The 25,821-nt window shown below is 38.1% G+C and overlaps 1 protein-coding gene across 8 annotated transcripts in view; it reads right to left on the bottom strand.

The window, feature by feature from the left end:
• Positions 1-904: 904 nt before the first annotated feature.
• The window catches only part of ASIC2 (acid sensing ion channel subunit 2), a gene marked incomplete at its 5' end in the record, with an annotated part of 651,084 nt that continues 626,167 nt past the window's right edge, over positions 905-25,821 (bottom strand). For 2 of the 8 annotated variants that reach the window (XM_081971172.1, XM_081971173.1), the window contains 7 exons: positions 905-2,156; positions 5,480-5,548; positions 7,869-7,948; positions 10,019-10,110; positions 11,226-11,379; positions 13,383-13,439; positions 15,634-15,784. In XM_081971172.1, coding sequence (XP_081827298.1) covers positions 2,055-2,156; positions 5,480-5,548; positions 7,869-7,948; positions 10,019-10,110; positions 11,226-11,379; positions 13,383-13,439; positions 15,634-15,784 — 705 coding nt within the window. In that variant the 3' untranslated portion in view covers positions 905-2,054. Of the gene's footprint in view, positions 2,157-2,711; positions 3,759-5,479; positions 5,549-7,868; positions 7,949-10,018; positions 10,111-11,225; positions 11,380-13,382; positions 13,440-15,633; positions 15,785-25,821 lie in introns of all 8 variants that reach the window. The other 6 variants (XR_014176810.1, XR_014176811.1, XM_081971171.1 and 3 more) reach the window with 6 other exon arrangements.

Here is a 25,821-nt window from a genome sequence, read left to right as displayed (position 1 = left end):
AGATCATCATAAGCAAGCTAGTTTTATTCTCCCCTGGAAATAATTTGCATTCCAAGTAGGCTAGACTCAGTGTGGATGTTAACACTGTCTACTGATCATATGTTCATCAAGCAGTCATTAGAGGGCTTTGTACTACATAGAAGATGCTTCGGTGTAGATCCTGTTTGAACTTATAAATAAAATAATAACATCCACATGGGTGAGTGTAGTGGGCTCTCGCACAGCCTGGAAGATGTCATTAGTTAGCAGTAACTTCATTATATCTGGCTGCGGGACTACTCAGAAAAAAAAAATATATGGACAAAAAGCAACCAAAATGTTAAAACAACGTGACATTAGATTTTGCAGAGTAAGTCTGTTTCATTAGATACCTACAGTATATTGTGAGATTCAAATATGCACATATTTTACTGAAGGCATCAGTGGAAATAGAAAACATTGTGGTTGGAAGAAAATAAAATGCAGAAGATGCAGACAATCATAACTGCACTCTTGTTCAGGTCATTTACATTTACAGTCTGTCAAGTGGCAAAGATGCTACATATTTCATTGATCAGTTGATAAATATGTGTAAGCAAAGAATCTCAGTATTTATTTTAGGATGAGCATTATAGAACGTAATAGCATCACACATAACATGAATGATCTATTACTTATCTTCCAATATCACCCATGCCATTGTTTAAAAGGGCTATTTTACCTCATTCTGCATAGGATACAGAGTTTCTACACAAAAGACAAATGTGCAAATAACCATCCACATAATTATAATTGCTTGAATCTTCTGCATTTAGTTTCCATTTACCTCACTAACTACTGATTCTAGAAATGTATATACTGTATAATCTATCTCAAGATAATATTGTAGAGATATTATAAAATATAGACCATAAAACTTGTGCGGTTTATTTTAACAGGCTGATTGAGCACATCATACCCTGGATTGTAAACTAGCCATCCATGTTGTGACTTAATATGTTGTATGAATAAAGTTTGTGTGATTATTTTACATGTATTGTGCAAACCAAAGATTTGGGCCCAGTCAATGGTCTGCAATATGACTTATACAACCCACCAGAGTTATCACTCTGGAAACTGCTAAAACATTGCTTATAAATAGCCTAAAAGGACATATTTCATTTTTTTAAACTCTTTTTAATGCTGATAGTTCCCAAGTTTTAGTAAAACACCCACAGAGGTGGAATAAGCAAAAATGACAGTTTATCCCCTTCCACACGATCACCTTTAATAGTGCTGTTAAGAATGAGGAAGCAGGGCAAGTCAGAAAGGTAACTGGACCCCACCTCCCCCAATCCTGGGACACACATATGTTGCATTACACGCCAATCTAGACAAGACAGTAGCTGTATGGCTAACTAGTGTCAATGGGGCTGCTGCGTTCGTGAGTGCCTGCATTTAAGAAGTGGTCTATAATGGTACATAAGGTGAGCAATTCTATTTGAGCATGCTCACCTTGGTCATCAAAGATCTGGCTCACTCAACAATTTGACCAGAACTTTTCAGACCCTGTCATATTTAGCATACAACAAAAAAGAAGGGACCATTGCTTGTTTCTAACTCAGCAGTGATGTTGTTAAATAATGATAAACTCTTGAGCAGGAAAATCTGTGCCATGACCTCCATTTTTGTTGTGGCAAAAGAAAAAAAAAGGGAGCAGTTGTTGGATGGAGACATGGCTTGTAAGGAAAAAGAGAGACTGCCATCAAAAGGACTGGCATGCAGGCTTCTTTTGTATAACTTGTAGGCTGTCTATGAAAGAATGGTTCCTTGGTCATCACACTTCTCCAATTCAGAAACTGAGATGTGTTGTCCGCTGGTGGAGATAAATCTTGTCCGTTCCTCCACTCATCCTGGTAGGACAGGATGATGCAACTGAGTCCATGAAATCTTTCACTGATTTTGACAAGAAGAGAGAAAGAGAACAATTGGATGCATAGCAAATTCCTCAGTGGTTTCCCCCACCCTGTTAGTGAGCCTGAGTAGGATTCCCTGGCTTTTGTAGGTTCTGCCATCCATAGTGCTGAGAAGCATTGTCAGCACGCAATTTCCTCCAATGTGCAAAGTGTTGTCTGCAGTGGGACTGTCACAGTGTGGCTCGTGGGATCAGAGTGGTTTGACAAGGGCTCACACGTGCTCTGTGAACAGAAAAAGGGAAAGACGACCAAAGGAGAATAAGTGGACAAGTGCATTCTTCAAATCCTACCTCAATTAAGAACTCACTAAATAGTTTTAGGCAGCCATCCCTCTTTTGGCCTTAGCTGTCTACCTCCAAGATAGCTGTATTGGCATAGCTTTCAGAGACACAATATTGTAGGAGCTTTGCTATGTTGTGTAAAATGCTAGGTATTATTAAAATCACCATATGTGGTTTTAATATCCTACCACAACAGGCCAAAAGGATAGGCATTTCAAGGATATAAATAGAGCTGACTTCCCATTTATATTAAACTATTCTTCTCATATTTTTCTCAAGTTGTGATAAAATTCAGTTCTGATGACTTCAACACCAGCTATTCTCCCCTACCCCACCCCCCACCCCCCGATTCCAGCCAGAGTTTATTTGCTTACTGTCTTGATTGTTAAATTTTACGGAAAATGTAAAAGCTTGCACACTAGTCTACAATTCTGACTTGTCCTAATAAATTGCCTAAACACGATGGTTCTCAAAATACAAGTGTGTTTCAACCTACCATTTTCAAATGGTGAATCCTGAAAGCCCCAAGGAAAAATTCAGAAAGGGTTTTGATGGCTGAGGGAATCACATTCTGTATTTGTACGGACACGGCTTATTAATGACACAACATATATTTGAGCAAAAATGCATGAACGCATGCATTTAAAATGTTTAAATCTTGTTCATATTGGTGTGGGAGTTACAACACTTCTTTAATTTATCTCATTAAAATCAATGGAATGTGAAAGAATTTAATTTGGGCTAGGTTTATATACACCTATGCACATGCACATGCATGTAGATACCCACACACGCACCCACACACACAAATGAAGACAAATATCCGTGAAGCTTGATATTGGAAACAATTACACTTTGAAATTTGAAACAGGATTCATTGGGGAGAGGGATAGAGTGTACAATTTTGAGAAACATTTTTTTTTTTAGGATTTCAAAAAGTAAAATCACATGCCTTCTTAAACCCAATTAAAAATACTCCCAAACAAAGATTCAATTATCTTGCAATTGTTTCCTCATAAATAAATTCTGTTAAGCTCAATAGAGCTTACTCTCAGATAAGACATACACAAAATTACAATATCCAATTTCACTGTTTTTGTTGCATAAAAAGAATCACTCTTTGTAGCCGGTAAGGTATGTTTAGAGGGGCACAGTGGCCAAGCGGTTAAGACTTGTTGGGCTTGTTGACCGGCAGATTGGCAGTTTGCGACCAAGTACTGTGTGACAGAGTGAGCTTCCATTACTGGCCCCAGCTCCTGCCAACCTAGCAGTTCAAAAGCTTGTAAATGCAAGTAGATAAATAGGTACCACTTCGGTGGGAAAGTAACAGTGTTCTGTGTACCTTCGGCACATAGTCATGCTGGCCACATGACCACAGAAGCGTCTTCGGACAACGCTGGCTCCTTGGCTGTGAATCGTCGGAGATGAGCACCGCCCCTTAGAGTCAGACACAACTGGCAGGGGAAACCTTTACATTTACCTTTTAAGGTATTCTTAATTTCTTTCTTGCAATGATGAAACTGTAAGATTGCTAAAGCCCTGCCTATAACAAATCAGGTTGTTAGAAGAGGAGGGAAAGGAGCAGGAATATTGCATCTGGGCTGTAAAAATCCAGACAACCAATAATGGCAGCAAATAGTTAAAATTTTGGACATCTGATAATTATCTGGAGATTTGCACACCAGATTTGGTAGCCTACCAAAGAGACATATGTATCTCTTTTTCCTTTAGGATGCACTTAAAACAAACAAAACAACCAACAATAAGATGCCTTCCCAGTGAAAGTCAAATCTTTTGAATAAGGCAGACTTCTAAAGAATAGGCTCACAAAATTATTTTGAAATAACTGTTTGTGAAGCAACAAGATAAAGTAGTCATTTTAAATCATGCGGGCACACTTCCGATCTGCAGCATTTATTTTGTTGATTATGAGATCAGTTACAGTAATTGAAGGTAGTAAGAAAAGCCTCATTTGGAATTGGAGGTGGAATTAAATAGCCAATGGAGTTCAGGGACTTGATTTAAAAAGTCTAATTTTAACTTACTCCTCATCCATTTCCTTATTGCTAACGTTTCTACCTCCTCTAATCCCCTCAACAAAGTTGTCTGAATGTTCACGTTTGTCCATCTCAAAAGCTGGCAACATACAGGGAACATTAGGAGCTAATCAGGTTTAATCTTTTCCCTTCAAGGGGAAACTCCAAAGAATATCGTGCTATTGGTATCTAATGCACTGAGCAATAATCCCCCTCACACTCGTATAGCCACTGTCCATGCAAAAGGGAAATAAAATAAATTGTATAATAAACAGTAAGCATTAAAATTTTCCAAAAGCTTTCTAAATGCTTTGCTTCCATTCCTCTGTGACATTTAAAACCCCCCTGTGAGATGTGAAGGTGAAATGTTGCCATGCCTGCAATTTTGCAATCAACTGAAAATTGGGGGTGGGGGGAGATGGGGGATTTTAACTAAGGCATATAGGAAGAAACAGGCTCCAGGCATGGAACTTCTATTGGCCGGGGGTGGGGGTGGGGGTGGGGAGAGGGGAGATCCTAAGACCCAGGGCGACTCAAGAGTTCTGCCAACGGGGAAATGTATTCTCTACAAGTTTTGCAGTCTTAGTAATTCACAGGAAATTTCCAATTTTGCAGCGATTTCCAATAAATTAGGGGGGAAAAAAGAGTCAGCTTGCCTTAAGAGGAGATGGTATGGAATCAATCAGGATCAGAGCTAATCACAAACTGGTGCAAAATGATAATATTGAATGGCTCTCAGGAATCCACCTTTTGGAAGGTTTCTTCATTTAAGTAGCATTACATAGGGCAGAAATGGGATCTATTATTCAGAAATCCTTGCCAAGCCAATGCAGATCTAGAAATAAAGTTATCCAGAGCTAACGTTTGTCCAGCCCTTATTTAATTAACAGATGACCATTTGCTCTAGGGCTCACTCAGAGCTTTTTTGTCAAGCCAGAAGTCAATGTGTACAATGTGAATTCAAAAAAAAAAAAAAAAGGATCCTCTGAGTAAATGCAAATGACTCTGCCTTCTGCATAAGAATAACTACAAGAAACTGCTGCATCTGAGATTGGAGGGTAAACTACTGAAGCAGAAAGCATAAACTCGAGGCCCAGTGCCACTCTGTGCAGAAATTAAGGTCATCTCCCCTGCCAGATTGAAAATAGACTCTGCCAAGGAATATGCCAATGTGCTATATGTTGGCTTCTGCTCTTGTGAGTCCTGGCAGGGATGTGGGCCTACTTACCACATTCTCATCATGGCTTCCTTCTTCCTCCTCTGGGCCAAGAAGATCAAACAGTTTCTCTTTGATCAGCTAAAAGAAACAAGGGAAAGGATAAGATTCTCAGTTCCAGCAAAAATCTGATACATCCTGATTCTCTGGCAGCAGAAAGAGAGGTCCTCTTCTTTACACAGCACTGCGTTGGATTAATTATTTATTCTTAATCCGTGCAGTAAATTCAGGGCACTGAAGCCTGTTTGCATAAGAAGTCTGACTCAATACTCTTTTTTTGAATTTAAAATTTTATTCAGCTTTGTTCGCCTACTTCTAAGGCTGCTCTTGCTTTCTTAAAGCCTAGAAATACATTTTGTTTTAAAAAAAATTAAAAAGAACAATGCTAAGATTTAATTTTAATGTTGTAAAATTCTTCTTTCCATACTGTAACTCTCATGAGGGCAATTTTCAGCAAACGATTATTATCTTAGCTTTGGATTACTTTCCAGAGATAATTATATTGATCTAACCAGGGGGGGAAAGTGGGGGGGGGAGAGATTTTTCAAAGTCCTGGGTCTGAATTATCTCAGAGAAAGGCAGATGTTGCAAGGCAAACCTGTATGCAAAACAGGTTCTCTTGCCAAATTCAACCAAGTGAATCATGCTATGATTTTCTAATCTGTTCCCAGAAACTGCTTTGCTTAACAGGCCCTAAACTGCATACACTGTGGAGGTCCTACCCCCTTACTATGCTTGAGCATCCAACTAACTGCGGTCCACAAGCAATGGATACACATTTTTTTGGACTAGTATTTATTCATTTTTGCTTCTTTTGTCTTTGCTTTCAGGGAAAAGTTTGATGCCAATCAAAAGGCTACCTTAAATTCTACTTTTCATTGGGCTGGTTGTATATAATAAGGTTAGGATGTGGGAATCAAGATCTCACATCTATGGCTGGCTCTCTCCATATTGGGGAATCTTCAAAAAGACATAGTTTAGGGTTGGGGTAAGATATACCAGTAGCCAAAACATCCTAACCTTACTATATACAACCAGCCCAATTTGTTATTCACTTCTTTTGTTGAATTTATATCACACTTGTTCTCCAGGATCCTAAGCAATGTATAGCACACTCTCCTACATGAACAATACTGTGAGATTTGAAAGGGGGTTACTTCTGAATATAAGAATCACTGCTTTTCATAGAGTAGATTCCAGGCTCAAGTCCCAGCATCTCCATGCAGAAAACTCTTTTATTCCATGTGGACAATAATGAGCAAACTACACTGATCACACTTGTAGAAAGAAATCCTTTGTGATGGCCAGTGTGATGTTGGCATTAAGGTGCTGCATGCGGATTAGGAAAACACAGATTCAATCTTCAACATAATCTTCATGGATAACTCTGAGTCAGTTTTTATCTCTTTCTCTCTGAATAACCTGGTACCTCAGACAGGGAAAACACGAGTAATTCAACATGAGGATCATGCGATTTGCTGTTGCTGGGGGTGGGCATCCAGAAGAAGCAGGGAAAACACCCCCAAATCAGGAGTATTACATTAGAAAACAGGCAGAAGTTGTGGTATTGCTTTCTATCTATGCTGCAACCCCTCTCCCCTTAATCAGCGAGTGTGAGCAAATGTTAACAGCTACCAGCCTATCCAGGCACATGCTTTCTTATAATGACTCTGCAAAGCAGGCATGGATAATCCACAGGCTGCTTAGAGCACCTGGATATCTTTTCCTGTTCTCTCTCTGCTTGCCTTTCCACAGATGCAATTTTCTGATGCCAAATGATGAAAAGCAAAGGAAAGATAAAAGCTGCTTAATCCTTCAGATAGGTTCAACATACCCAAAGTTTTAATAATAGCCGCCAACCTGTCATCACTTCATCCCAAATCAGATAAAACATTAGGCTGTCGTTAACCACTGGAGTGTGTGTGTGTGTGTGTGTGTGTGTATGTGTGTGCTGAATACCCAATTCAATGAGTTTCAAAGTGGTTGAGTACCAAGATACCAACACACACACGTACACAAACACACACATTTATGTTAATATAAAATATGTATTTAATGTCTTACTCAGGAGTGTTTTTTAAAGTTAAAATCAAATGCATTCAAATGTCCGTGTGTGCAGAAAGAAATAGCATCAGGATTTGTGCTACCCCGCTGGATTCAAATTTATATTCTAAACCTTGGCATTTTTGAACCTTGTAGAGGAAATGTAAAATTTGGTGATTAGATTTTGTGTTTCAAAATTTCAAAATGTAAATTCAGGAAACACAGCTTCCAGAGCTTACTATACTATTGGATCAAAGTAGGGGCATGGATGAAATCTGTTCTTGCATCCCTTCAGCATGAAAATACATGCCCATTGGACTATATTATTCGCTGCGTCATGGAAAGGGCTGCAACTTACCTCATAAATATAGTCAAATACTTCCAGAATAGTGAGGATACTAGCACCAATAAAAAGACCCATCTGACCCCCAATATCACCTGGAGAAGAAAGAGGAAAAAACAGAAATAGACATTTTAATCTTGTATTTTGGTGCCCCTCAGCTAAGTAAACTAAATACATATTTTGAGCATTTTTATGCTGGCTGTAAAGAAAAAGATTCACAATTACAGCTGTGTAAATTCTGCATCGATTTGGCTCCTGGGGCAAAATCAAAGCCACTCCTCTCCTCTCCGTCAGAATGTCAACTTACTTCCTCCAACATTCCGGAGATGATCATTCCTGTTCCTACTTCCTACCTAGTACTTCACTCTTCCCCAGTTTAACAAAGAGCTAAACTAAATTAAACTGCCAGGTGCTTGAACATAATGGCCCGTTTTAACAGATCAAAAGCCTACCCAAAGCAAGATCTCAGTGCACAGGATTGCCATTAAGGTATTGGGGTCATTTTTTAAAAAAAAGTTGGATTAAAGAAAAGAAGTAATAAATGGGGGGGGGGGAACTCTACAGCTGTTGTAGAAGAGTATGCACACTCCCCCCTCTTTTTTCTGCCATTATCACAGTTGATCTCTATACAAACAGGAAGAAATCTCTCTGTTTATTATTTAGAAAGTAAAAGGCTCACATCTCCATGACAACAGGGGATATGATTAAATGCAGGCAACAAAAGCTTTGGACACGCAAGCCAAAACTCAAACTGTCTTCTTTTCACTCAAATCTCATGCAAGGTTTGGGATTTGACTTCCTAAGCCAGTATTTATTAGGTGGATGGACGGTAAACCAGAGCTTCTATCATGGCAACCCATATTTTCTCATCTTCTTCAATATTGTTTCAGTTACTGGTTCTATGATTTGAGGCGCAATTCCATACTTAGGATTTCTAAAAAAGAGCCAGAGGATCTGGGAAGAAACTTGATGCATTAATGGAAATCCATATAAAATAACAAATATTTCAAATATAGCAACAGAAAGATATGGCGCCTTTAAGAGATTGGTGCAACCCTGTATAAATCCAATATCTGATGCAATAAATTTTCCTGTTATGGATTCTAGTCTCACCTTTCTTGGCCTGCTTGGCAAAAAAAGGATGTTTCATTTTTTCCCTTTATTGTTTCATTATTTTCTAAGAACCGTAGCCTCCTTGCCATCTCAAATATGCCTTATTGTGCCTTAATTAAGAAAGCTTCAGATCAAGGCTGGATAAGGCCCAACAGAGAAAATAAGAATAGTGGGCATGGCTGATATTCTTCTGACAGATAGATTTAACTTGAATATTTAAAGCGGTGCAAGCAGATAGATCTTAATTTTCCAATGTTCCCATTTTCCCTGAATAGACTGGCATAAACTTCATGAATTCATACTATGATTCTGAGCTGTTGGAATCAAGATTTTTCTTAGCTCAGCATAGAAGCCTCATAATAATCCAGGTAGTCCTTGATTTATAACCATTTGTTTAGTGACTGTTCGAAGTTACCACAACACTGAAAAAACCTGACTTAACAATAGGTCCTCACACTTATAACCATCATAGACTCTTAGAGTCATGTGATCAAAATTAAGTAGTTATGATGATTGCAGTGTCCCAGGGTCATGGGATTGCTTTATGACCTTTGCAGCTGGCTTCCAACATGCAAAGCCACTGGGGGAGCCTTTGGATTCACTTAATATGGATGTGATTCACTTAACAACTGCAATGATTTACTTAACAAAAGTGGCAAAAAAGGTCGTAAAATTGGCCGTGACCCACTTAATTGGATGGTTTAATAATGAAAATTCTGGTCTCAGAATACAGGTAGTTCTTGGCACACAATTGTGATTGTGTGTCGAGAACTACCTGTAGACCAGAGTGTAAGCCAGAGATGCTAAAGGTTTCTGGATCAGATTTATTCAGTGGTCAAAATAATAAGGAGAGCCATTTGCTGCCTACAACATTTCTTAGGGCTTGTTGGATTTGACTCTCTTTTTCTCTCTGTGTGTCCATGTTGCTTTGTTTCTGCTTCCTGTTGCTGCTCACCAACTGACAGGAGTTCTCTAGGATTAGCTCATGGGGCTGAACTCCACATTGCCTACAAGCTTCAATCGTGTTGTATATGCACAGAATATTTACTCACCAAGTAATGCTGCCACTTCATATGCTTTTCTCTGCTCAATGGTCTCATAGTTAAGAGCTTCGAAGAATATATCAAGTACAAGTATATTCTCCCTAAGGAAAGAAAACAGGTAGCCCAGAGGACATTAAGAGGAAGCAACTCATTCCTCAAGAGTAAGTAATTGGTGGAGAATATACCAGTGTTCCCAGTGTTATTTAACTGAAATTCCCATTGTACCAAACCACTGCTATAATTCAAACAGTACAGAGGGTCCCATATATCGCATTCCTCCCTTATAGTTTGTTGATAAACAGAACACTCACTCTTCTCTATCTACCACTTTTTCCTGAATGCTTGTTTCAAATGTGCAGGTGATTAAGAATAAAAGCTGTTTATAGACAACCCTGATTCCCTTGGAGGAGGAGAAGGATGCCACAAAGTCCCAGTAAACAATAGACATGCCTCACTAGGTTTGATCTCCCTTCTCAAAACTGGCACTTTCCAGATATGCTTGTGCTATAAATCATAGAATGCTTAAAATTGCAGTCCTACAAAATTGTACCAGCTTGGAAAAAGTGAGTCCTTTCTGTTTCCCACAGTAAGACTAACTGTCTAAAATATAGGGTTTGGGGGCTGTGGATTTTGACTTGGCCATTTGTACAAAACTCCTTGGCTTCAAGGAATATTGATTGCAAAAATAGCCTAGGACACAATAATTGATTGGAGGGACCAAACCCAAGATACAGTATCCTGTAAAATCTTGACTTCCAATATATCTTTTCTGAACAGTACAAAGACAGAACATTTGCATCGTTTACCAATCTAATTTACTGCTTGTTTTGACTGTGTACCTACTTCTGAATCTCCTGACCTTTAACTGGAGATTTTACATTGTGTCTTCTGCCTATGTTTGATTAGGCACTTGCTTCTAGCACTGAACCTTGTTTGCTACTCTGGAAACCCTAACTTTTTATGATTGGATTTCTGGTTCCAAGTCCAGTTGGGTGGCTTATTTATTGGCCTTAGTAGTAAGTAACCCATCATTCTTCTGAAATTCTGAAATCTAACAAATCTGGAAACTGATACCTGAAAAAAATCCCAAATGAACCAATTCTAACTGATACTTGACCATAACCACTATAGGTTTTGTAATTAACACAACCTCCCTTTGGTTTACTTTGCTTCATAAAATGATTATTCCACCCCTGTTTAAACCAGGATTACGTACGAGATATATTTCTCTGACTTGTTAAACTTCTTCTCAAGGTATTTAGCTGAGGTCTTGCTGGGGATCTTAACCATGGACAGCTCCTTGTTGTAACGGGTCAAATTGCATGGGGTTTGGCACTCACAATAATCATTTCCCTTTTCACCGAGAAGCACTGTAAGGCAAAGCAAGAATCAGGTGGGTTGATGAGAGTTTGAGCTAGACCTGCATTATCTATGATGCCTTTGAGGTTGACTATAACTCCCATGATCCCACCCAGGCTATATCAGAGGGGTTATAGGTTCATAAAACTGTAGAATATGCTTTTGGAGGAGACAGATTTATACCCACACAATAATAGCTAGGCCAATGTTCCAAGAATGTTTTATGTAACTCATGGCAGAGATAGCTAGGAACCTATTGTTCTTCTTTCTGTTCACTAAAGACATTCATTGAAGTTCCATTGTTAACAATCGTAGCTAATAAAAGCCACTGATAGGGTAATCCATTATGAATTCTCTCCTCCTTTTAAAAAGTCTATCAAAAGTCCAATTTGTATGCTGTAGTGATAGTGAGCTTGCTGTCAGAAATAACCTTCGCCTTCCCTGTTTTTTTTTTTTCAGTAATATATGAACATTTATTCTTAGATTATTTTCCATGCTCAGCTGTATGTAACTTTAAAAATGAAACAGAAATTTACAAATTGTTCCACGTTTAATATATATCAAACTCAAAAACATTTGATTTACATTCAGAATGCTAAATGCTGAGTTTGAAACAGCTGCCCTTATCATTCCAAATGTGTGCCAAGATCAAATTTGAAATATCCCAAGCTTAAAGCACTCCGTTTTGAGTTCAACATGCACTGATCCGAGGTCAAAAGAACAAATCAGCTTTGGGAAGTTATAGTGTTAAACAGAGCTGATGAGTGCCCAATCCTTTCCTTTCCTTCCCCAGAAATCACCTGTCTTGTGGAACAAACCACTACATGAACGAAGATACCATAGAAGAATGAGTGAGATTTGAATCTAAATAAATACCATGTTAATAGTTAATAGCTAGCCAGAGGTATTCACAAAGTTGAAATGTCAAAAATAAAATCTTGCTTTTGAATTCTGTCTTGATGAAAATTCTTTACAGTATATATCTGTAGAGATTCTCAATTGTCCAGGTCATAGTTGTCCCAAAGGTGCTTTTTCAGAAGGCAACTGGAGTTTCTTGTTTTTTTCTTTTGAAGACGTTTCGCTTCTCATCCAAGAAGCTTCTTCATGTCTGACAGGATAGTGGGAACAGAAGGATTTATATTCCTAGCAGACAGCTGATCATTTGTATCCTTTTAGAGGGTCGCTGAAGCACTTGGAAGTTTATCTGTGTCCTTCGGGTCACCTGAGTAGTACATTTTTTTCCTCTGGAAATCCATTCCTACTCTCACACCATTCCAAGATCTCCACAGACGTTTAGCTATACAATTTGGGATGAACACCCTTTGAATGGTGTGGGAGTAGGAATGGATTTTCAGGGGGGAAAAGGTAGACTACAGGAACCAGGACCACTACTCAGGTGACCCTGAGGAGACAGATAAACCTCCAAGGGCTTCAACAACCCTCTAAAAGTATGAAGCTGTCTGCAAGGAATATAAATCCTTCCATTCCCCACTATCCTTTTAAAGCTGAAGAAGCTTCTTGGATAAAAAGTGAAACGTCTTCAAAAGAAAAAAAATAAGAAACTCCAGTTGCCTCCTGAAAAAGCACCTTTGGGATTTTACAGTACATGTTTCTAATGAATTTCAAGGCAAAAATGTTCACCTCCTTAGATCAACTGAGAAGAAAAAGTGAATTTGGGCACTGCAAATTTAAACATGAACTTAGAGGAATTTGTGCGAATTTCAGATTCTTCCCAGTTTTCCCCAAGGGCCATCACACGAAGGAATTGCAAGTTCTGGGAAAAGTTACATTGCAACTGAGTCATATAATTTCTATGGAAGGTGTGTACAAACCCACCTTCAAGGGGGCAACTGATATTTGCTTGATTGTGTGAAAGACACCGTCTGTGTGTATACAGAGGAACTTTCATTCTCATGTAACATATTCTGTAACAATATATTCCCAGTCTGAAATATGATCTTTTTGGAATATCAGCCTAGAAGAAATAAACCGTCCTGATGGTATAAGAACTTACCTAGTGCAGGCTCTGCACACTCCTTATATTGCTCCGGTGTACAAAATGGAGCATCCCCTATATAAAACAAAATGGGGTCATTTTTATTATAACCTTAGAAATGATGGCTTTCTTTCTAGAATACTTAGGAAAAGCACTCTCAGGCTTCAGTCACATAGTGGCGACCAAAATTCCCAAGGGAAACATGGCAATAAGAGATTCCAGGGATGAGTATTGCATTTCCTGATTTCTTTCTTCCTTTGTTGACATTAATATAATGGAAGAAGATGGGCGCATATGTCTCTTTTTGTTTTCTCCTTTCTCAAAATGATTGGACTCCTAACAGTTTACAACTGTTTGGTGAGTTTTCAGCATTATGATTTGAATAAGGAAAGCATGAAGGGCATTCAGTGTGGAAGCTATTCTGTTTATAGAGATCTGTGAGATGTAGGTATGCATGAGTGTGAATATGTGCATGAGTGTATGCAACAATTTTCATGCATCTATGCCGGGGTGTCCAAACTTGGCAACTTTAAGACTTGTGGACTTCAACTCCCAGAATTCCCCAGCCAGCTCTTGTCTTAGTCTTAAAGTTGCCAAGTTTGGACACCCCTGATCTATGCAGATGAACAGCCACAATTAACATTTATCTGTGAAATCAAAGATTACTGTTAGAAAGATAACTGCATCATTTCCTAAATGCTTATCTAAAATAAATCCCATCAAATTCATTAGTCTTTACTATGGAAAAATATTTTTGGTTTGATTAAAAAAAATAACTTTTTAAAAACTGGACACTAGGGGGACTTCAAGGTTGAAGGGGAAGAATATATACATTCAATGTAAAATTACAGAACATCGGATATATTGAAGGATATTTTTGTCGTATATTGTGAGAATCACTTGCTTGTGAGGTGGATAGTTATATACATTAGATAAAATTTGGTAAATTATATGGGATTAGATAAATGAGGTAAAATTAGATAAATAAATATTTTTGAACAATGGTCTCAGAAGTTAGTTTTAATAGTGTCAGCCGAGACATTTGCCTCTATGTAGATTGTGTCTAAGAGAAGAAGAACAAATTCTACTTGACAAGATTGAGGCTGAGAATGATAAGAAGAAAGATGTTACATTAGACATAAAAAGGCAACCAGCTTATGTGTTAATAATTAAAAGTGATATGCAAACAATAAACCATGAGAGAGATCTGTATATTTACCTATATTGGCTTTACAAAAGAGTTTTGCTAAAGTTTTTAAGAATCCCATGAGAAAGAAAAAATAATAATTAAAAAGAATCAAATTCTATGACATTACTTCAATGAACTAAAGATTAAGATTGTTAGAAGTAAAAGGAAGAAATATAAAGTTAGTTTATTTGATCAAAATAAAAATAGATAGGATATTTCTGGTAGCCTTTAATGGGCATTTGCTGACACCAGGATTGTAAAGACTGTCTTTAATGGTTTTGTTTATAGGTAAGAGATGGGATGTAGGAAGAAGAGATCATTTGTTGTATCTTAAAAGGAGGCGATCAGTTACTAAAATTGTTTATAGTTGTTGTGATGAAGTAGATAATCACTTACGCATTTCTCTTCTTTCTACATATTCTTCCTTTTTTATTTCTCTTCCTATTCTTTCCTTTTTTCTTTTCTATAGCTTCTACTTTTTTCTTTTTATTCTTAATTTTTTAAAATGTGTATTCGTTTTTACTGCTGTAATTTATAATATCTAATACAATTACTATTAAAAATGAATTCATTAGGGCTTATCCTTGTGTGCAGCTTAAAGCATGCAGATTTACACAAAAACAGTGTTTTTGCCTCTTTGTGTCTAAAAACAAATAAAATGAAAGCAGGAAAACATTTGAAATAAAAAACCAGGCACATATTTTGAAAGCTCTGTAATAATTGGATATAAAAGCTCTTTATATCTAGCTATAAAGGTTTATTCCAATTATTTCAGATTGGAAAACAAACCTCTATTATTAATACACTAGTATTTTGAGGAACATAACATTATTAACAGTAGAAACCACATCTGAGTGATTAATGTTTGAATTCTTTGTGCTGTGCCCTAGAGAGCATCTGACTTGGCTACTGAAAACAGCCCTTATATTGATAACCTGCATGTAAGAAGAGATTGAAAGATGGATGCAAAACAAATCCCAATTATCTCTAGAGCCACTTATCTCCAGATAAGTTGGAGTGTTCAAAGATAGTTTCTACATGCATTCTGTGTTCTGGCAGAACTCATTTCAAAAGACATACCTGGCATGTGAACCATTTTGCAATTGCAATTCTCTACCACGTAGCGGGTCTCACAACTGATCCTGCACGCGGTGATGCTATAGATGGGGAAAAACTCCAGGCCGAAATCTGATGAGTAGCACTCACCCCATGGAGGTGGAAGATATGTCAGCTGTAAGAAAAAGGCAGAGAACTGAATCTACGGGTGGCAAATAGCAAACAAATGAGTGTTTGTTGTATAACTATAACAATTCTAAACACTCAGAATTAAGTAAAAGTATGCATTTTAGTTTTGCACTGTTGGCAAAATGGTTTAACCTCACCTTGACTTATTCACTCATTTTATTATTCTGACTGCACAATACTGAATTTCTCTGGGTGATGTTAAAAAAGGCAGACAGAAAATAATAGTAAAAGACACAGAAGTTTTAAAAAGCCAATTGTAATGATAAAAACAGCATAGATAATATGGATATTCCTTTTCTGGCCACTTCGCCTGATTTGCCATATGCACGGATGGTGTTTCTCAAAAAGTTTCTCAAACTTTTTGCAGACATTGGGGACATTCTAAGAAACACCACCCACTCTGTGTTTTTGCTATTAGGAGCATGGGAATTTAAATTTTTGATGAGAAGGCTCATGATCATGATTGCATTTGTGTAGATCTGGCTTTCTCTCTTTTAAAAATTGTTTTTAAATTACATTTTTGCATCCCATATACAAATCTGTTAGTATCAACTGAATCATTTCATGTACACCATCCCATAACAAAATTTCTGCAAACTCACAAGTTCCCCAACAGAAATCTCTAGGTATTAAGGAGCGCAGAGAAAGTTCACTCAGTAAACCTATTTTTATTCCTCCTAACCAAAAAAGAAAATGAAAAATAAATGATGTAAAGAGAGTCAGGATTATGCCGTTCTGCTAGAAGACTATGCCAGTCTTCAGACAGTGAACAGAACAGGATCCAGTCTGGTGTGGGGAAAGGAGCAGCAAAAGTAAGATGGAGCTTGATAATGGCTTGGGTAGAGTCAAAGGCACTGAAAAGAAAAGAGAAAAAAAACCATGCACCCCCAGGCAAGAAACATTTGGACAGCTTTGGAAAAACCCCAAATACTTCATTTTAAACCCCCACTCCAACCTGTCAAGAAACTAAGCAGTGGTGGTATTCAGCAGGTTCTGACCAGTTCTGGAGAACCGGTAGTGGAAATTTTGAGTAGTTTGAGAACTGGTAAATATCACCTCTGACTGGCCCCGCCCCCATCTATTCTCTGCTTCCCGAGTCCCAGCTGATTGGGAGGGAATGGGGATTTTGCAGCAACCTTCCCCTGCCAATGCCCACCAAACCAAACCCACAGAACCGGTAGTAAAAAAAATTGAACCCCATCACTGACACTAAGCCAAGTGTAAGTAATCTTCCTACTGCCCAAAAAATGACAGACCATGAGGGGAAAGCAGAAATGCATATAAAAACATATAGAAACAAAACATAAGCATCTATCCCTGAATATACTACACATGCGCAGAGAGAGATCTGCAAAGTAGTGTCTGCAAAGAAGAGGCCAGAAAAAGACAAAGATGATAATTCAAGTCCCACCATCACCATAAGGGACAGGCTGTTAACTGGAATATTATTTGTACCATCTTGCTTCCACCTATGTCTGGATGTGGCTCTGTTTGCATACATGCTGATTAATCCCTAGCGAGAAAGTTACCTATACAAATGCAGAGACTTAATAAGTTTCTTTCTGTGGGTTGAAGCCATACCTGCCTTGTTTCCCCTCTCATGATAAATCAGTGGAAATTACATAAAAGGACTCAGGATTCTATCAATCTCAAAAACACCCTTGAATCATAACGTTGGAAGGGACTTTAGAGGTCTTCTAGACCAATGATATCAGATTTGGAGTAGGGATGAACAAGAAACTAGAAAAAGAAATATCAAGTTAAATAATGGGCCAAGGGCTACTGAGAAATTTAATCAGTTCATCCCTAAAGTAGAGGCAGTTGGGTGGCACTAAGAAAGTTGATGACATTTTTTTCTAAATCCTTTTCCTTTCTGATTAAATTACCCTGAACGAAGTACACACAGCCTATCACTGGTGCACACATACACACAACCACAAAGATCAATACTAAAGAAGAACACAGACAGATGCAATGCATTATTGCATTAGACAAAAGGCAATGCAATCACCTCCTATGGAGATGGTTGATGAAAGCTTTGGGAGAAAAATGCTACAAGCCACGTCTGCATATTTCCCCTACCTTGTTAGATATTTGTCATTTTTGATCTTTTTTTTTTAAAAGGCTACTTGTATAAGAACACAGTTCCGCTTAGTGCAGCACATGTAAACTCCAACTTGGTAATTATACTAATTTCCAATTGATAGCTTAGTAATGCCATAACTTATTCACATTGGCCATTCTCCACACATATATATATCTTATTTTAGAATAGCTGCACAATTTCAAGATATAATATACTGAAATAATTGTTTTACCAGATCTTGTTATAGGACTATTTCCAACTAGGATAGTTTGTAGTATTATCACCCTACATTGAGCTTAAAAATACTTGTTAATAATCATGATAGGTCCAAAAAAAAATCTCCTAAATTTACACAATTGACTTTTTAGGACTGTAGGTCACTCCAGAATAGAACAAATCCCATTCAGTCACACAAATTAGCATCACAGAGAGCATTTTATTTTTTACAATAAGCAAATAAAAGAAAGAAAACAAAAGAAAAATAATCTATAAAAGCATGCCCCATATGCAAATCAAAGCCATTTGTAAATGTATATTCTATTATATAATTAAATTATTGATTAGTTCAATTGCCATGGAAAATAAGTTGGAAATGAAATTTTAATTGGCATATGCATCACCCAGTTAGGATTCCCAATCATAAAACACTTATTTGAATATAGAAAGAGAAGTACATTCTTCACTCCAGAAGAATGGTCAACTGGGGGAAAATGGGCATTCTCCCAACCCTGTACCATTAATTATTTTCCAATCATAAAAATGCACAATATCCATTTCTACTGACCTCTTAGCTTCCAAATCACTGGTATATATTTTAATGGAACACGAGATTACAAAAATCAGTGAGTTTTCTGGAACATAATTATGATGAAATAACTTTTCTCTTAAAAGAAATCACTGCAGCACAAGATCACACCAAATGAGCCAATGTAGCATTCTAAGTATCACATTTCCATAATTAGCTGAACCTATCAATTTTTTTCTTGAAAAGATTTGCAATAGCCATTAAATAGTAATTTTTGTTAAATTAATCATCATTTAAAATTTGAAAGTCACATAAATGTGTCATAGAGATGAGAAATGCTCTTCCTTTGACATTTATTTACTGGACACCCCGATTCCATATTCTAACTTTAAAGAAAAGTTAACAAAATGAAAAATAGCAACCTAAGATAGTCATAAAATCATTTTTGTATATACTTCAATTTTAGAAAAAGGTTTTCCTTTCCAACATGGTATATATGTTGAAGACTTCTAGGCTCATCAATGACAGTGGGTTCCATAAAAGCATATATATATATATATATATATATATATATATATATATATATATATATATATATATATATATATATATATATATATATATATATATATATATATATATATATATATATATATATATATATATATATTCTTGGAATTTCAATGATTCTCAGAGATAATTTGAGCAGATTGTGTTTTATACAGATTGATTTCACTGGACAACAAAGGTTTTGGTTCTTGAATATGTCAGGGTGTATCTTACAGATTTTTGGCTGATAATTATGAAAATTACCTGTAATTTAACACATCATGTACTATTTTATAGAAATCTTGTATTTTTACATAATGGCAATATACACTCTTCAGTTGTTGTTGTTGTTCAGTCACCAGGTTGTGTCTGACTCCTCACAGTCCTATGGACCATAAATACGATAGGCTCACCTATCCGCCACTATCTCCCAGAGTAGCCCAAATTAATATTCATTGTGTTGATGTTACCATCTAATAATCTCATCTTCTGCCGCCCTGTTTTCCTTCTGCTTCAATCTTTCCCCACCTCAGGGTCTTTTCCAACGAGTCCTCTCTTCTCATTAGGTAACCAGAGCATTTGCACTTCAGCTTCAGTACCTCTCCTTCCAAACAATAGTCAGGATTGGTTTTCTTTAGGATTGACTGATTTGATCTCCTTGCAGTCCAAGGGACTCCCAAGAGTCTTCTCTAGTAGAACAATTTGAAAGCATCAATTCTCTGATTCTCAGCCTTCCTTATGGTTCAAGTCTCACAGCCATAAATTACTATTGGGAAAACCATAGTTGGCTGTGCTGCACACATGAAAGAAATGTATGAAAACATAGAACTGTTGCTGATAGTTACACATCCAATACACCAAGTTCAACTGAAATACTTTGGGAGATCTAAAGATAGTGGCTCTTCTGCTTGGAATGCAGCTTGAATATACCAAGTACTGTTGTTACATACGTGAAAGGAACAGCTGGGCAAGAGAACTGCAATACAATAAATAATTACTCTATAGCTGAATCAGTGACGTGCGGTGAGGTTTACAGCTGGTGAGGCTGGTGACATCATCAGGAAGGCGGGGAATGGGACCACGTGTGCTGGAGGCTGAGGCTGCCTCAGCTTCCAGCACACGTGATCCCATTCCCCGCCTTCCTGAGCGTGCTCCGCCTGCTCGCGATCCGCAGTCCTCGAAAGCGACTGGGGAATGACGAGAACCTTCCTGCCTCTGCTGGACTTTGCAGTCCAGCAGAGGCAGGAAAGTTCTTGTCGTTCCCCAGTCGCTTTCGTGGCTTCGTCATCCGGGAGCGCCGACAACATTTCTGCCTCCGCAACTCTCGGGCGCGGACGGACTGAGGTAGCCAGAGTGGCGCCGAGGCAGTCTGGCAGGTGAGCGACCGAGGACCTCCATCACTCGCTCACTCATTCGCTCTTTCGTCCACCTAGACCGCCTCGGCGTCGCTCTGGCTATATCTGTCTGGCCACGCCCGGGAACTGCGGAGGCAGAAATGTTTTCGGCTCTCCCGGATGACGAAGCCGCGAAAGTGACTGGGGAACGATGAGAACCTTCCCACAGTCGCTTTCGTGGCTTCGTCATCCAGGAGCACCGACAACATTTCTGCTTCCACAGCTCCCGTGTGCGGCCGGGCGAATGTATATAATATTATAATATTATAATATTATATATATATATATATATATATATATATATATATATATATATATATATATATATTATATAATATTATATACTATTATTTCATGAAGAGAGGTGAGGCTCTGCCTCCCTTGCCTCCCCTGACCGCACATCCCTGAGCTGAATAGCTACTGAGATAGTGAAAATAGCTACTCTGCAAGTGAATCTTCACTGACATGTTGCACCTCATGGTCTTATATGATGTAAGACATTTGTCAACTAGTTGAATGCAATTTGGTGTTCTGTAGTTGCCAAGAAATTTCTCAACAACATTCTTGAATGCTTTCCAAGCAATTTTCTCTGTCCCCACTAACAAATCTTCAAGCCACTTCTCATTGATGACGTATCTGATCTGTGGACTAACAAAAATGCCTTTCTTAATTTTGGCATCAGTTATTCTTAGAAACATCTGACTGAAAAAAACAAAAACATTGATCTTCGTTGTTCATCACTTTCACAATTTTTTAAATCAATCTGAGTTTTATATGAAGCAGTGGCAAAAATAACTTTGTCATATCAATAAGTGATTCGTGTACCATGTTTTTCTGTCTTGAACCAAATATTTTCTGCTTTCATACAGGAGCTTCCCCCCCCTGAAAATCTAGATGCAGTCAGTAACAAACATGGTGAAAGGTTTCACCAGGACATTGTCACAATGAAAAGAGGGTATCAGGAAAATGGAATCCATCAATACTGGCTGACTGTTGTTGGACACTGCCGCAAAATGCATCAGATATTGAATACAAACAAAAATCAGCAACAAAATGCTTGTAGTTCTGTTGAATTATACTGTCCAACATACTGTCATTCAGTATGTTGGAAACATGTGATTTAATACATGATGGTAATTAAAAGTTAATTTCATATTTCTCACAATTCCCACCTGATATAGTCCCATGATGGCGAACCTATGGCACGCGTGCCACAGGTGGTACGTGGAGCCATTTGTCAGGGCATGCGAGGCGTTGCCTTGTCAACTGGCAGTGCGCATGAACATAATGGTCAGCTGACTTTGGCCTTCCCTTGAGGCCATCTTTTGCCCTCCGGAGGCTTCCTTAAAGCCTCCGGAGCACAAAAAACTGGCGCTACGGGCAAACTGTAAGTGACTTCCGGATTCTCCGTATGTCCGTTTTTCGCCCTCCGGAGCATTCAGGGAAGCCTCCTGAATGCTCCGGAGGTCAAAAACTGGCTCTACGGACAAACCAGAAGTCACCATTCCTGAACTTCTGGGTTCCTTGTAGGTCTATTTTTTGCCCTTTGGAGGCTTTAGGGAAACTCCTGAGGCCTCCAGAGGGCATCTGGGGAGGCATAGGAGGCTGTTTTCGCCCTCCCCAGGCTCCTAGAAAGCCTCTGGAGTCTGGGGAAGGTGAAAAAACCATGCCAAAAGTGAGGGGGGCATGCACAAAGCATTATGGGTGTGGCATGTCCATGCACGACTCCCCCCTGTGCTCCCCCCACTTTTTCACCATCACTGATATAGTCATTCTGAAATTATATTTGTGTTCAGTTTGAAGGGGTCTATCATAATCACCATAAGTTTTTCAGGAAGCAAAACTTTTGAAAAAGTTGCTATCCAGTGATTTATTTTCATGAAAAATATAACATACCATTAGCAATCTATAAAATCTTAAATGGTAAATATCCAAATTACCAGGGAGGCTAACTCTAAATTCCTATGAGGAGCTCCAGTTGCAGTTCTGTTAATCCATTTAATGGCTATTGAAGTCAGAATTCTCTGTGGTTGTCCCAGATCTTGAGAAACATTTCTACCAGGGGTGGGGGTGGGGGGAGTACCAACACCACTGATAGCTTTAAAGCTTAACTTCTATAAGCCAATATTTAGCAAATTTGCCTTGTTTTACATGATTTAAGTATTTTGTTTAAACTATCTTTATTTTACCTACTTTTGTATTCTAAACTGCCTACAGGAAAGAAGTTATTGGTAGTGAAATGTGATGCAGGTATAAATATTAACAATAATTTCAGCTGAAGAAATGTGAGTGTTCTTCCTCAACTTTGAAACCCAGAAAGGTGGAGAAACAAACTCTGGGCTAAAGAAGTTGCATCTGGATTCCTTCACCAAATGGTTGCAAAAACCACACTGAGGAAAGCCTGATATAGGTAGCATCAGAGAGATTCTTCTAGAGGACAGAATTATCAGTTTCTTTTGTGACAGGGGCAAAATGCCATTGGAGGGCCTCCCTGCCTCAAGTGCCTCATTTACATTCTTCTATCTAGATAATAGCGCAACATCTGCCACCATTTAGTTATCTGGAGAGGAGAGCAACACCCATATGCTGCAGATACTATGATACTGGTGAATAAATATTCGTCAACGCTGATGACCTGGCATCTGTTCCAGACTGGCTGCTGTGCAAATCTTTGAAGTTGTTTAAAGTGTGCTGCAATGTAGATGATGAGCTCAGCAACGATGGAATAAATACATATTTAATTTCAATGTTTCTCAGGAAGCCAGCCCTTAGTTGAAGTCACATGATCCTTCAGCTGGCCTAATGACTGCAGGAAAGGCATAGCTTGAATACTTAATTGGGCCTTCCTGGTTATGCCTTTGATGTGTAGAAATGGCAAAAAGAAAGGCTCACTTTGCTCTGGGACAGGGGTCAGCACCCACGGCTCTGGAGCCACATGTGGCTCTGCTGTGGCTCCCTGTCGCATCACAATATTAAGAGGAGATTCTGGTTGGAGAGGGGGAAAGCAGGGTGTGCCATGAGAAGACTCTATGGCAAGGAGTGGGTTTTCTGGTCAGCTCCACAGTTGATAGGGCTTTCAGTTAGGAGAGATAGAAGAAAAAGGATGCCATACTAGGAGGAGACTCTAAGGTAAGGAAACTAGACTTCTGGTTGACTCCAAAATTGAACAGGGAGTTTCTGGTTAGACCTTATTTGAGTGTTTAAAGTTGCGGACCCCTGCTCTGGGAGAATGCTTGTCAGGGCCACTTTTGTGACCTGCAGTGGAACTGGAGCCAAGAACCTGAAATGTAATGTACATAAAATATTTAACTAGTGAGGGTGAAATGTGAGGTTCTAGTATTTAGGCTAGTGTTTCTCAACCTTGACAACTTGAAGATATGTATACTTCATCTCCCAGAATTCCCATTTGAAGTCTTCACATCTTAAAGTTGTCAAGTTGAGAAACATTGGTTCAGATTGATCCAGAGAGATTTTTCTTTGCTATTAAAACCTCTGGAAGAGAAAATGGGATAGAAGAAGAATGATATTATTTATCTGGTTCTGACCAATTTGCGTGTTTTTCTTTCTTCAGAACTGTGTAGTTATTGAAAGTCCATAGTTCAACTCCTTTAGTCTCCAAGGTGGATTATTTTTGTTTCCTTGCTGCTGGCTAGCGATGCTCAAATTGTGCTTTTGCTTTCGCCATTGTACACCGATCAATGGACTGAATACCTTTCATGTTCTGACTCATACAATCAAGATTATTTCTGAAGTGTTTCTCATTACCCACTCTTAAACAAGCACAGTTGGGCATGATTAGAAGCTTAATTTCCTTAGTGGCCACTTGCTTGGCCCAAGTAAAAGGGGTCAGGGCCAGACAGTTCTGTTTCTTCAATCTTCTTTTCCTTCCTAAGAAATTATACGTTGTCACTGGAGCCAAATGAGGTTTATTTGTTGAAACAATAATAGCAAGATATACCAATTTGTTTGGTATCTTAGAACCCACAAACTGTTTTGCTATGATAAGCATAAATGACACCTGGTAATATAATTGTGGTCTCTCTCCCTTTAAAATACTTTAGTCTCTCCATCCCCGCCCATCAAAAGGACTTCAGGGGTTATCATCAATATATATTTCTTCAATAGCTTTGCAGCAATCAAGTAAAAGAGACTTAAAGTTTCTATCTCTTAATTGGAAAGAGACTGAAAGAATTTTGGGAATTTCAATTTGATAATGGAAGTTGTAATTCAAAAATCTGCTAGACTCTGGTCAAAGGAAAATAGATAGGCATCTTTGTAATCTCACATTTATCAGGATTAATTTGTAACAGTATTTATCAAACTTGGCAACCTTAAGATGTGAGGATTTCAACTCTCAAAATTCCCCAGCTATTCAATTGAATAATTATAATAATTTAAAAACTAAACTTTTCTCTGCCATGTGAAAAAAAATCATATTAAGAATTAATATGGACATTATCTTTATATATTATGTATCTGTGCAGAGATACTCTGAAACAAGAAAAAGTATTCAAATGCCTAATTTCCACATGGAAGAACTTCAATTCTATCATCAACATAAAGTGGCCATTTCCATCCATCCAACAAAGTCAATTTGGTTAACAAGCAACATGAAATAATCTTAAAGAAGAAATGAAGGGAGCAAATTAAGTAACGTATCAGTTCCTATTTGATGGTTTTTGCAAAAGAAAAGGAGGGAGAGAAATCAAATGCAAGTGCTAAGCTCAACAGACAAAGAGAGCAGATGGACAAAAGGGAGTCATGGGCAGGCTGAAATGGAGAAGCAATTCTACTTGTGTGATCTAATGTGATGTCTCATTAAAGAACAATTATTTCTTGCTCTTATTTCAGTATTCAGCAAAAGTCAAGGGTCATATACTCCTTCAACGTTATGGGGAGGAACTTGCAGATAATTATTTGGAAAATAATAGACTGGAAATGGCTGCCAAAAACGCAAGAAAAATGGTGGATCTAATGCATAGCCAAGGGATCTGAATTTTATCAGATATGTATTTCTATGTAACGTTTAGCTATCCCACAGGACTGAGAATATCATTTATAAAAGGCTGTATATGAATTATTTCAATAAAGTAAATAATGAGAGTTTTTTTTTCTATAAAGATTGTAAAGGAATCAGCTGTGTTGGGTAAGAGAGAAAGGCCTCTGAATGTGCTGGGACAATGCACAATGTCACTTTCCCAGGAGATAAGTGGTTTTGCTCACATGGGAATACAGTGTGGAATACAATA

This window comes from Natrix helvetica (assembly GCF_964273705.1).
Source record: "Natrix helvetica genome assembly, chromosome: Z".
NCBI classification, from domain to species: Eukaryota; Metazoa; Chordata; class Lepidosauria; order Squamata; family Natricidae; genus Natrix; species Natrix helvetica.
The sequence above is the reverse complement of the archived record's forward strand: the minus strand, read 5'-3'. Positions and strand labels throughout refer to the sequence as shown.